The sequence below is a fragment of the Vipera ursinii genome (assembly GCF_947247035.1).
Source record: "Vipera ursinii genome assembly, chromosome: 1".
Classification (NCBI taxonomy): domain Eukaryota; kingdom Metazoa; phylum Chordata; class Lepidosauria; order Squamata; family Viperidae; genus Vipera; species Vipera ursinii.
In genome coordinates, this window is record NC_139512.1 from 32,786,966 (window position 1) to 32,802,913 (window position 15,948).

Genomic DNA, 15,948 nt, shown 5'->3' on the forward strand with positions numbered 1-15,948 from the left:
AAATTCCAGTCCTCTTGGCAGCCATCTTCAGTTCACATATCAAAAAGGTTATTTGTTGGGAAATCTACTATTCAGCTTCTAATGCAATGGCAAATACTTGATCCTGTTGTTTCTTAGAATGCTAAAGGTGGAGTTATGCACTTTAAGTAATTCTAAATTTTATTTTATCCATACTATCACTGAATTGCAGCAAAGAGCTCAAGAGATCTCAGTGGCAAGGAGCATTGCTCTGAGTGCAGAATAGCCCCTCTGAGTCTGGTGTCCTCCCATCATTCCCAGCCAATACTGCCCATGGCGACTAGGGATTATGGGAACAATAGCCCTGTATATTGCAGTAATCAAAATTGAAGAGCAGCAGCAGCAGCAGCAAAGGTTTCAAGCCCTAGTTTTAACAGTGGGTACTACAGTTTGATTCATTACTTCCTGAAAGCAAAATGCAATCTGACAGGCTACTATGGGACTACAGATTGGATCTATGGTACATTATAGGCATTATATTTCTTTTAATAAGGATATGTTTGTTTGTTTGTTTGTTTGTTTGTTTGTTTTAAAAAAGGACAGATATAAAAAATAAATTTCCATTCTAAGTTAATCCTAAACATTATAAGCATTCCATTGTAGCAGAGTTTGCATGAACAGTGCCTTTCTTCCTCACAGTCATCAAGGAACATCATGTATCTAAACAAAAAACAAAAAACAGGGGTTTTTTTTAAAAAATGACAAGAGAGAGGGAGAGAGAGAAGGTTAGTTGCCTTGAGTATTGCTATAAAACAACACCTCCCTAACCTTAATATCCACCTAAAAGTAGCTACAGATAATCTTTGATTTACAACCATACATTTAATGACTGAAAAAAGTGACATACTTACAACCGTTGCCAAATCCTTTTAGTCATGTGATCACAATTCAGGTGCGTAGCAACTGGCATGTATTTTTGACAGTTGCCCTGTCCCAGGATCAGGTGATCACTATTTGCAATTTTCCCAGTCAGCTTCTGACAAGCAACGTCAATGGCAGAAGCCAGATTCGCTTAATGAGCACATGATTCATTTAACAATTGCAGTGATTCGCTTTACAACTGTGGCAAGAAAGTTTGTAAAATGGGGCAAAACTCAATTAACAACTGCCCTGCTTAGCAATGGAAATTATATATATACATAAAGCCTTCCTTGATTGTTTCATATTTCACAACTGCTGTCAAAATATCTGTGCAAAATAATTCCAGTGTAAAAAATGTTGCTGACAATTTGGTTGCTGGAATAGACAGCTATTAAAATGCTGATATTTATGTATATATCAACATAATATCTTGCACTGTACAAACATATATGCTAGGGACTCTGTGCATGAGGGCTCGAAGACTATTTCGTATCCAGAGAACATTAGAAAGCATTTCATCATTTCATCTGAAGCAATGTGAAACTTGTTCCACATTATGGAAGGAGCCATTTTTCTAATAACCTGAAACCCCAATGGGTATTTTGCAGACTTTGTTAAATGGCTGTAAAGAAAAAGAGAGTTGTCAGCAAGTGTGCCCTGAAGAGGGAGTTTCAGCCAATCAAAGATCCACAGCATGAGTACCAGCACAATACACTTTTTAAAATCCCTGTTCATTTCATTTTATTTAGAATTTAAATCTGTTTGGGTACATTATTAGAAAGTTTAACTAATACCTAGGAAAACAAACATGATGCCCATGGTTGCCCTTCTAAAAAGCTGATGAGTATAGTTGATTTGAATCTAGGGACCTCCTGTCTGAAACTCATCTCTGAAATTGATAATTTCCAAACTGACCATCTTGGCCAACTGGGACAATACATATGCTATACTAGGATCCAGAGCTGCAAATGGGAAAGAAACTACTTGTATTATTTTGTACAGAAAAAAGAAAAGAAAAAGAAAAAAGAAGTATCCCAAAGTCTGTTTCAAGAAGGAGACTAATCCTTGATATAAGAAAGCAAACTAGATTATTCCAAAATGTTTTAAACCCCCACGCTATCCCCAAATTGTCTGTTTCCAGATAATGCTCAGGAATAGTTTTTCCCACCCATTATTGTTTGAAGAATGCAACGTACAGAACTCCCACCCAACACAGTCAATTCCAATAGCTCTAGTGCCAGCAAATCTGGAGCATACAAATTTGAGCTCCAACACTGGAAGTTTTTAAGAAGAGACTGGACAGCCATTTGTCTGAAATGGTATAGGGTTTCCTGCCTGAGCAGGGGGTTGGACTAGATGACCTCCAAGGTCCTTTACAACTTTATTATTATTATTATTATTATTATTATTATTATTATTATTATTATTATTATTATTGATTTAGAAACCGATGGATGGATGGATGGATGGATGGATGGATGGATGGATGGGACAGAGAGATATAATAAATTCAATTCAATTCAATTCAGAGGGGAGGGAGAGAGAGAGTCTTGTGATCTTTGGTTGGGAAAAAAGTTAAAAAGCAGCAATTTCACATGGGATTTGGGAATGAAGAATAGAAAAAGTGTGTGCTTGTATAAAAGAAACTGCAAATATGTGGTGCATCTATAGAGTTAAATCCTGGCTACTTAATTTAGGAATCTGTTCTTACTCAAAAGTTTATTCTGCTTATAAATTGACCACAGATACCAATGATTTCTGAGCTATTTATTACAAAGAAATAAATCCTATTTATTACAAAGAAATAAATCCTGGAATCTTTGAAGATCCTACTGCTCAACTAAAAATCAACTGTTCTTATAAATACTTTGTCTCATGACTTTGATTTTTTTCAGTCCTTTAATTTGTGAAGATATAAAGGATAATATCTCAGAGCAATAAGACTAGTCTGAAAGTGTCCTCATGGAGTTCAATGCAAACATAAATGTCCTTTCTAGAGATGGGCTGTGAAACAGGAGGAAAAAGTAAAGTACAGATAAAAGTAGAAAGTTATATGAAACGTTTGGAAGTAATTAAACAAAGCCTGAAGATTTGAGAAAGGCAAGACTGAGAAACAAACTAGTTGCTATTAATTCATTTATGCACATGTCTGTAATTGAAACTATGAAGCGCTTGCAGGTTAGCCAAATAATGTACTATGAGTTGTATTTATATTACATTTGTTACTGAAACTGAAAGATGCCTAAAACATTCTGCTGGTTCACGTGCCTCAACTTTCAGCCAGTTTTGCATTCAAATCACTCTTCAAGCAGAGAAACAAGTATATTTGCTGATGGTTACTGTAAAAATCAGTGGCAAAATGACAAACTCAAGCCAGAGGACCATGACCTCGCTCATCCCATTTTCCACATTGTGCTGCATGACCAAATGAGGTACAACGATGAATGCTCATTTTTTAAAAAAAACTTACCACATTCAGGATGTCAACTTATTGAAAAACTCGATGACTTTTGCATGCCCTGCAGCCTTGGCCTATTAGAAAAAAAGATTGCAATGCCAGTAAGCACCAACACATTTACATATACTAAGGAGCACAATGGCTAAAAGGTTTGGAACTTTGGGCAGAAGGTTAGCAAGCCTGGGTTCAAGACCAAGAGCTGCCATGGGGCGGGGTTGAGCTCTTCTCCTTTACTCCAGCTCCTGCTGGGGACATGAAAGGAACCCACAACTGGGTGTCCCCAAGGCAATGGTGATGTCACTAGCTAATCCTTTCCACTCAGAAGCACCTTGGTGCAAAATGGATATATACAGTATATCTTCCATACACATAGCAATGGCAATAACACTCAGACTTATATACTGCCCCATAGTGCTTTACAGCACTCTCTGGGTGGTTTACAATGTCAGCATATTGCCCCCAACAATCTGGACCCTCATTTTACCAACCTGGGAGGGACGGAAGGCTCAGTCAACTTTGAGCCCTGTCAGGATCAAACTTCAGGCTATGGGCAGAGTTTGCCTGCTATACTGCATTCTAACCACTGAACCACCAGGCCTCCCCCATATTACAATATGTTCCTATAAGCATTATCCTGTTTTACTGTCCAGTCAAGGCTCTGCTCCAAAATTCTTCAATACTTAATACCTTACCAAGAACAATTTCACATTCTTGAAACTTTAGAAAGATAGGATCAGTCTTTCTAAAGTTTAAAATTATACTGCTTATCCAAGAGTCAAGAACTGCTTGAAAGATACCCATTGTTTGAAAGAAAAAAAAGTGAGTGGTTTTATTTTTCTTGATAATCTGATTTTCTATTCATTTTTATAGCTGTTTATTTCTTCTGAGACTTTATTACATAATATGCTATTTTTAAGTAATGGGCAAGAAGCCTCTTTCAGCTGAGCTGGCAAGAAACACATGAAAAATTGATAAATAAGCTATATATACTAAACACACTTAATTAGAAGTGTTAATTCCATTAATTGCATTAACGCTATGGCTAGACAGCAGTTCTTTCCCTCTACACGCATGCACTACACTACACACATACAGAGAAATACACTGAAATTGTATAGGTATTTGCATAAAATTTGTGGCAATTACCCATTTGAGCAATGTAATTCTTACTTGCTGGCCCAGCTACTTCTCTTTATTTGGAGGCAGCACTATTAAACTGAATTCGCCCGTTGCCCATGAGAGTTAACTATGCGGAACAGATGTAATGTGTATACAGTTGGTCTTGCAAAATCTCCCTCAATGTGATTCCCCATTAAAACTTCTGAAAAAGCCTCTTAATAGGCTTTGAGCCTGACCTTGCAATATTCCCTGCATCTAGAACTGAAATCTGAATACGATACACAGTCTTTCTTACCACGTTAGCTGGAGTGTTTCCATCATAACCAGTTTGATTCAGATCTACCCCAGCTAAATGCCATGCCAGCAGACCATCAAGATCTCCATGAAAAGCAAGACTGCAAAAAAAAAATACTATTCTAAATATTCTAAGTTCAGAAAAGTGCAGCTTACTTTACAAATATACACAAACCCAAGATTTTATAGAACGATAGTTCACTTTTCATTTCTGCCATATATTTGTTTTCTGTATTTCTAATTAAAGTATTTTTTTAATTTTACTTATTACAAATGCTTTTATGCTAATTCATTTTTATGTCAGTCTCTAATCAGCTTATGACCATAAAGTTCAATAAATGACAATACACTAATCAATAAATATATTAAAATAATATCAAAAATAAAAGGTACAATCAGTGATTATAATATTATAATCATCAATAACCAGATTCATCCCAGATTCAGGTACTCCTAGCCATTCTTGCCTTAGTCCCCAGAGTAGACATGGTGGAAGCCTGGATGCTTTACTAGGATAAAAGGGAATGGAGAGGGGCAGTGAATAAGGTTAGCATAAATTATCTTTACCTTTTGAGTATATGAGTTTAATTTCTTTGGCTTACTATGTCTTACTCCTTTTCTATGGTGATGATAATGATGATGTTATCCATTTAATCAAGTCCACCTCTTGGCCGTTCTATGGGCCAGGTCTCCTCACATCTTCCAATCTTGAACTATTTCTTTGCTCTGGCTGGTGTCAGCTTTGATAATGCCCACCCATCGTGTTCTTTGACAGCCTGGCTTTCTTTTACTGCTCATCCTTCCAAACAAACATGATTGCTTTCTCCAGTGAAACCCTTTTCTGTACTTTGCTTAATAATGCTAGTCCTAATAAAGAATTGGGTAATGGGTAAGAATGTATTTAAATATGACATGGCAATTTTTTTCCTTCTGAGGAGGAACATTATTATCTTCAAAGGAAGCATAAACCTAAAATACTTCACTCCTGGATGGATTTTAGCAATAGTTTCTTGTGATTGCATCAGTTGGGCCCTTCACTCACATATTTTACTATTCATGCTTATCCCTCTTGTGCGATATGATAATAGGGCCAAAATATCCTTGTTCCCTGTACCCTGTTAAGGCTATAATATTTGAGCTTTAAAAAATCTGGACCATCACTAGAGGGCAACAAAGAGTTATTTCCATAGACCTACCCCCTTGGCAGCTATCTAGTGGCCATCCAGATATGCCCAAATATGGAACCCTATTCCTCAAAATATTAAAATTAATGCCTACAATTTTTTTTGGAGAACAACACATTTCTTAAAAGAGTGAGAAACAAAAGGCTTGGAAAAGATGCCAGAAAAAGGAAGACAAGATTACAAAAGCCCAAATAGCTGAACAAGCAATGCTGCTTGATGAATCAGCTGCATAAATTAACAAGGGCGTTTGGGAAGAAGTTTTCGACAGGCTGGTTTCACCCAGAAGGTGTGCCCATGACCAAAGGGAAAGAGGCACAGGCAGTTTCATATTTCACAACATCACAGCTATCCCATAAAATATAGTTTAAAGGGGATATCCTGCACTGAGGTTGCTTCATATTTCATGTTTTTGCTTCAAAATTCAATATGAGAACAAAGCTGTCAGATATGTTATTATTTAATATTAAAAACAGTCATATAATCTCCAGTCTCCTGAAAGACACTTGCCTCCTCAAGTTTCCAAACTAGAGGCTAAGGAGGTGTTGCAAAAGAGCAGGCAGGCCGGACATGTAAGGTGCCTTACGTGCTACACCTCACTTAAGGGCTGCTCCTATTATTAGGCAGAGTGAAGCAGCCACCTAAGGCAAGAGATTCTGGAGGACAAGAGAAGCCCTGTCCCCTAGCCAGTTCAGCTAAACCCTTGATGGAGTTTAACATACCACATATCTATCCTGGGTCAAATAAAATAAGAATTTAGAGTGGTTACCCATAACCACTCTAAAAGTACAATTTCTTTTTGTTTTAAACAATGTATTTTCTACAAACATCGTGGGATCTTTCCTTCAGTCAACATTCAACGGGCAGAGATGTGGTAGTAGGTTGGAGTTCTAGTTTCATGCAGTAGCTTGGAATGCTCTTTTGAAAGACGCAACTAATATAATATTGTAGAAGCTGGATCTTACAAGAGGTCTGAAGCACCAATCCTGTGCAAAGATGCATGGAAGCAAATTCCAATGAACACAAAGCAAGAGGCAAAGCAGACTCTTAGCACTTCAAGCTACAATCTAATCCAGGACAGAAGTTCTCACCAGTCCTTCACTTTTCCTTCACTTTTCATTCATCAGCATATCATCCACTGAATCTGGGGAGATGGTGCCTCCCTATTGTTTTCTTTCTACTGGGGGTCTCAGGTATTTTTTTTTCCTCTGTTAGCTTTCATCCACCCTCTTGTCTATTTTCTTCTACAACTTCTGCCTTTGTATTATCCTTACAGTAGTGGCCAAAATTGTGGAAACCCTTTGGGAAAAGTGTACAGTAGAAATTTATTTATTTATTTATTTATTTATTTATTTATTTATTTATTTATTTATTTAGATTTATATACCTCCCTTTCCCGAAGGACTCAGGGCGGTTTACAAGGCATGCCACCTTTGGTTAAGTTTCCACCAGTTTTTCTTCTAATTTCTTTATAACTGTAAGCCTTGTTCATTTAATTTATTTTACATCACTTTCTGGGCAACCAGTCAACTCTTTGCACCATTACTTTAATTAAACCCAACCAACTTGATAGCGATCACATAACACACTGACAAATGTCCTCCTCTCAGCTCCAATACATGACATCAATAACTGAATCCTACTGTGATCTGATTGGCTCATTGCCAAAACAAGATGACACCTGATTGGCTGTCTAAACACTCATGCTCATTGGCTACAATCAGATGAAGGAAAGCTACCTGATATCAACCTAAGCAAGTTGTGCTTCCTTTTTCTGGTTATTTGGCTATCACTTTTCATAGAATACAGTACAGATAATTGAACAAACTTTGTTGCATTACATTCTTGATTAAATTATCTTTCCATTGATATATAATTTTATGGTACAACTCCAAAAAAGTGGTGTTATTAGCCATTAAACCTCAAAAATACACTTTCCCCAAAAGGTTTCCACAATTTTGGCCACTACTATATTTTGGAGGAGGATGTCTATGGAGATTCTCAGTCAGTCAATCATGGTTGCCCCAAAGGTGCTTTTTTCACAGGCAACTGGACTTTCTTGTTTTTCTTTGAAGACGTTTCGCTTCTCATCCAAGATTCTTCTTCAGCTCTGATTGGATGGTGGGGAATTGCCTCGTGAAAAAAGCACCTTTGGAGGATGATCTTTCACAAAACAAGGAGGGAGTCTCTTTTATACTATTTCTTCTGATGATTTTTCCCCTTTCTCTTTTTATCCTAGAATCCATTTTCAAGTTCTGTATTTCTCAACTGGTTAACTGGTCCTTAACCACCAATAGTTTTCCGAACTCTGTACTGTACTGCCTTTCTTCATCCATTCCTGTAAATCCCTTGGATCACTTTTATGTTAAAGTTACCAGCCAATGTCTCGGCTTCCTTATTTGTCAAAAGTCCTTGACAGAATGTCCTCTTACAATCTGTTCTTCATTTGCCTTCTAATATTTTTTTTCAAACTATAGCCCTAAGAATTTTAAGCAGGCTACAAATAAACCAGCAGTTTCTCACAACATTCTGAATGGCCAAGTCTCGGTGTCTTATATCAGTTTTAGTCCCTTTGGCTCTACGGCAGTATCAGGCACACTTGACCATTAGGGACTGTTTATTTATTTATTTATTTATTTGTTTGTTTGTTTGTTTGTTTTTATATACCGCCCTTCTCCCGAGGGACTCGGGACGGTGTACAGAGCAAGGTAGGTATACAGTTAAACAATAGTAAAAAACAAATGAAACCCCAAGAGCTATCAGGCCAGGCCGGACTGCTGGAACAGGTAGGTTGTTGTTGTCCATATTCTTTGGATATCATTGGCATTGCTTCATGCTTAGATTACTGTGGTAATCTGGCAGTTTTTCTCAATCCCTCTATCTCTCCCTGATCTTCGTTCTTAACAATATTGCTTGGGATATCTTGACTCTTCCATGTTATTCTCGTGCCTTAGTGCAATATAGGATTCTTCACTGGCACTCTATTCAGGTCAGAGCCCAGTATAAATTATTAGTAATTATGTTTACAGCTTTCCAGGACTATACAGTACAATACAGAATTGACAATACCTGACTCAACAGTAGTACCTGTCAGAGGATTCTTGGTGTTTTAGTAGATGACCACATAAGTATAAGCCAGCAGTGTTGCTGTAGCTGCCAAAACAGCCAATGCAGTCCTAGGCTGCATCACCAAAGGTATAGCATCAAGATCACAAGAAGTTATAGTACCACTCTATATTGCACTAATAAGTCCACGTTTGGAATATTTCATCCAGTTCTGGTCAACACAAAGATGCTGAGGCCCTAGGACTTCCGGTGGCTCCGCGGCGCCGGAGACAGCCTTACCGGGCTGCCCGCGGCTCAGCTGTGTGATTTTTCGCCCGAAACAGCGCCGATCAGCTGTTCGGGCGAATTTGAAGCCCCCTCCTCGGGAGAAGAGGAGGGGGTGAGCTCCCAGGTAGGGGTAGAGTTCTCCAGGGCCGCCTGAGCTCGGAGCTCGGGCGGCTGAAGGATTGAACTCCCCCGTAGCCTGGGCTGCTCCCAGCTGGCTAGCGTCTCTGCTCCGGACTTTATGGAGCAGAGCCAGGCGTCTGCGACCATCCCTGCTTGAAGGAGAGACTATGAAAGGAAAAGAGCAGGCAGAGCAGTACAGGAGGGAAGGATGAAGAGATGAAGAGGATTATTTTATTTTACTCTCAAGCTTGATGGACTTTGTTTAAAACTTAAAGTGAAAGTGCGTCACAATTGTAAGTAAAAGATGGCGGCTAAACCTCCCCCTAGAACTTTTCGGAGTGCTGGAAATTCTCCGGTGCAACAACAATCATTATTGCAGGCGTTGCATTCTCCTGATGTATTGACATCGAAGGATCTTGAAAAACATACCCAGTTAATTTTGGAGTCAATGGGTGCTAAATTTGTACAGATGGAGGAGAAATTGGAGAAATTGGAGCAGAGAATGGAAGAAAGGATGGAGCAGAAACTTAGAGAGATGAAGGTAGACATTTTGTCCTCAGTGCATAAAGTAGCTAAATGTGTGGAGGTGCTGGATGACCAAGTGGAAGACTTGACTCAAAAGAATGCTATATTAGAAGCAAAAGTATTGGAAATTGAAGATTTAAAAGACAAAATGGATAGCGAACAGAGTCTGGCTCAATTTTACCAGATGCAGTTTGCTGTTAGAATTAGAGGCCTAAAAGAGAATATTAAAGAAGATTTAAAGCAGCTGGTTTCTGAGGCTTTTGAGGGGGTATTGAACCATCCAGCATCTGAAATAAAACAAGGCATGGACAAAGTGTTTCGTGTGAATTCGTGGATTGCTAAGCAGAGAAAGCTGCCTAGAGATGTGGTGGTTTATTTTGTAAAAAGGGAAATTAGAGATGAAGTTATACAAGCTGCCTATGATACTAAAGTTGTGATTGCTGGTCAAGAAGTTTTGGTTCTAAAAGAAATTCCTCCAAAGATTTTAAAGAGAAGGAAGGACTTTATATTTCTTGTGCAAGAGCTCAAGCTAAGAGATATAAGGTTCAGATGGGAGATCCCAGCTGGGTTGAGCTTCATGTATGATGGCAAAAGGTACTGTTTGGGTACTGTGAAGCAAGCGCATGATTTTTACAACAATGTTTTAAAAGCAACCCCATCAACACTTCTGGAAGCTGCAGAGGGATCTGGAGAAGGAGAACATCAAGAGGATGAAGATGGACAGATAGACGAGAAGGGTATAGGAAGAGATCAAGCTGCAACTCTTTTGGATGATCCTAGAGAACGGAGGGTGACGCGTGCTGCCTTAAAACGCTCAAAAAAGATAAAAAAATAAGACCAGTAGAAATCTATGGAACTTCCACAATATACTTATAGTTAAGTGGTAGTTGTGTTTTTAAGAGTTTTGGGATGATATGTATGGTAACAGAATTTTTAATTTGGAATTAATGGACAATTTACTACAGAGGAAGAGGAAGAAACTTTTGTGGGTTAATGCGGGTTAATTTGTCTAAGAATTATCTATTATAGACTATTTTGGCTAGAGAGGTTAATAGGGATAGGTGCTTGTGATGTGTAAGTGAGAATATGTTTAGGTAATAGTGAATTGTGGAAGAACATAGATGGGAATGATGCTAGTTTTCTTTTATTTTAGTTCTTTATACATATTTAGTATTGTTAAGGATTGGTTTACTCTATATAAGCTAGAGAGTGATGGATTTAGAGTTTATAATTGTTAGTATATGATTGTTTATGATTGCTTTTTAGATATATACCTTGTATTTTGCTCTGGGAAGGCGGGGGGGAGGGGGGGAGGAGGGGAAGTAGAGGGGGGGAGGTAGGGGAGGGAGGAGGGAGAGGGGGAGGGGGGGAGATAGGGGGGAGGTAGGGAGGGGAGGAGGGAGGGGGAAGGGGGGTTTTTCAAAGGAAAATTGTATTTTAAAACTTTTCAAAAAAAAAAAAAGATGCTGAGGCCCTAGAAAGACTGCATAGAAGAGCAACAAAGATGACAAAGGGGTATGGAGGCTAAACCATTTGATGAAAGACTAAGGGAACTATGTTTAGCCTAACAAAGAGAAGACTTAGGTGTGACATGATAGCCATCTTCCAATACTTGAAGGGCTGTCACAGAATAGATTTATTTGTTCTCTAAAGCACTTCAGGGTAGGACAAGAAACAATTTGGAACTAAGGAGCAATTTTCTGTCAGTGAGAACAATTAGTCAATGGAACAGCTTAACTCCCAAAGTTCAGGAAGTTCTGGGAGGTCACTGGAAGTTTTCAAGAACAAAATAGACAACTATTTGTCTAGGACAGAATACAGAGTCCTGCCTAGAAATGGGGTTGGACTAGAAAATCTCCAAGATCATTTCTAGCCCTATGATTCTGTATCCTTCAGTATTTACTGCCCTTTTTTCTCCCTAAAATTCTGTTCATTATATTTCTCTGAGCAGAGCCTTATTGTGATATCTCCATAGAGGGTTATGGTTTCAAGTTATGAGTCTGGCCCTGTGACTCTGAAATCAGCTCCCTTCATCTTTATAGAAATCTGATGGCCTTTAAATATTTTTATTTACTTTGTGGATTAGTATAAATTCTAGTTGTTCCACTCTAACCATTATATAGCTGATAATTCCAGATTAATTCTAGGTTAATTTTAAATTATTATTAGTGTATATATACTCAGGGCATTCATTTAAATATATTTATTGTTATATTGGTTGTTTTAGTGCTATTTTTTTTTTGCTTTGTTTTCTTTGCACTGTTCCCTGGTAAAGGCACATAAATCATTATTATGGCTGTTATTTCTAAGTAAAAGAGGTAGGTTTGTAATGGACAAGATTAAACTACAAACCAGAAAGCTGACAGAGTACCATTGCCTCTGCTAAGTACTTTTTGACCAACCTCTTCTCAAAACCATTATGTGCAATATGGGAATAATTCCCAGTAACATATGTGGTACAAGAATGCAGGTGAAATATTTTAAACACTTGGACATGCTTTACAGATACTTAGTACTTATTATGAATGTTTATTAAGATTACCATTAGAAGTAAATTATAAAGTAGATTTGATTAGTCACAAGTTCTAGGTATGTGTAATCACCTAAACTGTTAAACTGTTGATATAACAATTTTATCAATCAGTTTATCAATCAGAAGAAAAAGGTGTATAAACATGCAAAAGTTCATCAAATTGCCAAATCAATTACAAAGCACCCAATTTGATGCATGGAGTTGACTTGGCAATTTAATTCAAAGATTTGATTTTAAGACAATATAACTGAATCACCACTTTAAATTGAATCTTCACATAGCTGTAGAGAATTTTCAACCTTAACTCACCTCACACTAACACACTAACCTTGGAAGAAAGATCAAATAAGACAGAGAAAATAAAGTTATTATTTTTTATGTTGAATGTGTCACCTCACCTTAGACTTGAAAAAAGTCAATGATATGTCACAAGAAGCAGCAAGGATTTCCCATAAGAATTAAAGAGAACTAGCAATTTCATATCTTTCCTGCCTCTAAGGTCACTTCTCAATCCAGAACTGCTCATAAAAATATGTAAGCCTTTGGGAGCATCAAGCATTGGAAAATAGTGGAATCAACCTACTGAAACATCCCAGAAATGAAAATAACGGCCAAGAATAACATCCATAGTTGGTAAAACTCACGGAAGGATGCCTGCCATTTTTAATATATATTCTTTAGCACTAGATAGGAAAACCTATGCTCAATTGGAGAACCAAGACTAAGAAAAAAAACTTTTATTCTCTTTGTGAGTGAGTGATTGGAAAGCTGTAAATTAATACCTCTTCTCCATTGTTTGTTCTGAACCAAATGGAAAGAAAGGCTGATACTTAAAGTGAGCCTCTGTAGAATCTAGCTAAGATAATGGGATTCTTTTGCAGATACTCCATTATTAAGGAGTGGCCATAGATCAACCATACAATTGCATACTTTGTATTGGTGAGATTCCAACTTCAATGAGTGAAGAAACAAAGTCAATGTTAGGCTAAGAAAAGCAGCTGCCTTACCTTAGATACCAAGGGCAGATTGTAGCATGGAGGTAGTGAGAGTAGGGCTACAGCTGTATCATGGAACCTGCATTGTACCTCACTAAGCTAGCCTGCTGCCCTCAAGTGATATTAAAGAGAGAATGTCATCTTGTTTTTGTCTTGGGCACAAAATGTGTTAGACTTGTAAAATAGCAAATTGCTTTCCAAAGGTCTGAAACTATGTCCTACACTGGTATCTAGTTTTTGATTGTTGCCATCTTCATCAACACAACTAAGATTTCATGGTCCCACCAATCTTATTGAATTACAACTCCCAGCAGCCTTCACGACCATCTATAGTCTTTTGGAAGAGATACATCAGTAATATCAAGAGAGAGACAAGTTCTGCACTGCTGAGATACAGGATTCTGACATATTCCACTGTCATCAAAAATCCAAAGTCAAAACATCAAAAGCAGTTGAAAAAGCAAAACTTACAGAAAGATAGCAAAGAAGAGGTAGGTGCAGTCCTAGTGGTTCATGAAGACCTTTCCCTTCAGAATAGGGACTATGTACCACTCACTCCAAAGAAGGAATGCAAAAAAATCTGAGCATATAATGGAAGGAAACAGAGTTTAATATGTCTAAATAGAGACTGCTTCCAAATAGAGAATACTTTATGTTCTTCACATTAACATCATTAATTACAATGAGTGTTTGACTAGTTTTCTATAACATTCATTCTATGTCTAAGAAGTTATGGCCCTTCTCAAACTAGGATGCTCTTGCTGCTGTGCCTCCTATCTTTATCACCTTGTCTTTAGACTCCTTCAATTTACTTTACATGAGGCACCTTTGAAAGCAACTCAAAAGCTGCAATTGGTTCAATATGCAGTAGCTCAGCTACTTGGAGGGAAAAGCACAATGGGTTTAGAAGCATTGCCTCAGTCCCCCGGGACTCAACTGCTGACAGATTTCAAGGACTAATCCAAGGTGCTGTTTTAATTTATAAATCCCTACTGATGCCTGTGCTCCCAATTTGTGGGAGGTGAAAGAAGTATGTCCCAGGGCCACATCTTCACATTAATGGTCCTCACACTATGGCATGCCTTGCCTCTCAGGTGCAAAGAGACCCCTACCTTTCTTGTTTTTCACAAAGCAGCCAAGATTGCCTTCCTCTAAAGGGTTTCTGGTGCAAACAGTGAACCTGAGTTATTATGGGAAGATTATTTTTATGAATTTATCAGTCTATTTTGACCACAACGATATTATTGTAACTTGCCTTGAGTTGTTGGAAGTAGGGGTGTAGAGATATGACTGTAAAAATAAATAAATGAATAAATAATAAATAAAATATCCTCATAGAAGGGCATCATCACTTCTAAGGTCAATATGTGAATGGAGCTTATACATTTCCTTCCTGTCCTCCTATCCTGGTTGAAAGCAGAAACAAGGATCCAATTTTGCAGCATAAATATTCTCATGATTCTGTGTGATGTTTTATAACACAGTTTCCATACCAAAAGATTACATCATTCACAGTTAAATTGTGGGTTCATAATTTAATTTTTTTTCTATTTTCTTACACATCAAGATATCACCATTAAAAAGAATGGAATTGATTAGTACAAGTCATTTATTTAACCATTCCAATCTCCTCATGGTTCACATATTGGGTTAATGATGTTCCAGGCATGGAAAAATTGCCTTTTAGATTTCAGCCCTTTCTTTCATTATGAGTCAGGAAATTTACTTAAACTGTTTCATCAGATGTATCACAAATTGTCTCCTTTCCACCGTTTTAGATATACATAAGATTAGTAATATGCTGAAAGATATAAGTCTTCAGCTAAACTTCAGATATCCAAAAGACCTGTTTTTAAATAAATTTAAGAAAAAGGCTAAGATAGAAGTTTATTAATTCATCTATAAATCTAAGGCCTTTATGGATCAATATTTCAAAGCAAAAATGACAAAATGTAAATCATTATCTATGCTTGATTAAAAGACATAGCATAGCAGCAGTATTGTGTTTGATCAAACACAATCTAAAAACTTGCAGACACTTAGGGGACTCGGGGAAGTGCTCTATTTAGGTTTTAACACAAGAGAATGCACAACCTAGGGACCTAAACCATATGGCATATCCCAAGGAGTGTAACAGTCAGAGTCCTACAAATGCTGCTCCAAATGCTCGTTTTATGAGATAAAAGAGAAAAATATAAACTACATGACTAGAAAGTAAATTCAATAGCATTTAACTGTAAGTAAATACATTTAGTTTTTCTTCTACTCTCACCTCTTACTTTTTGGAGTGCAGTGCTCTACACAATTCAAAGCTAGATGGATGATAATCTTGGCCAAGAAAAAAATAAGACACACTTTCTATAGGATCACAAGCCTTTGGGGGTTTTTTTGGAGTGGGAGCTGTCCATGACAGTTAGAACAATTAACCAGTGGAACAACCTGCCTCCAGAAGCTGTGAATGCTCCAACACTGGAAGTTTTTAAGAAGAGACTGGACAGCCATTTGTCTGAA

At 37.6% G+C, this 15,948-nt stretch overlaps 1 protein-coding gene across 1 annotated transcript in view; it reads right to left on the reverse strand.

Annotated features, from left to right (window-relative positions):
- Nucleotides 1-449: 449 nt before the first annotated feature.
- ASPG (asparaginase) overlaps nt 450-15,948 on the reverse strand; it is an 87,313-nt gene continuing 71,814 nt past the window's right edge. Inside the window, exons 14-16 of the mRNA XM_083353122.1 lie at nt 4,752-4,851; nt 3,350-3,411; nt 450-678 (exon numbers count right to left, since the gene is read on the reverse strand). Coding sequence (XP_083209248.1) covers nt 3,355-3,411; nt 4,752-4,851 — 157 coding nt within the window. The 3' untranslated portion in view covers nt 450-678; nt 3,350-3,354. The remainder of the gene's footprint in view (nt 679-3,349; nt 3,412-4,751; nt 4,852-15,948) is intronic.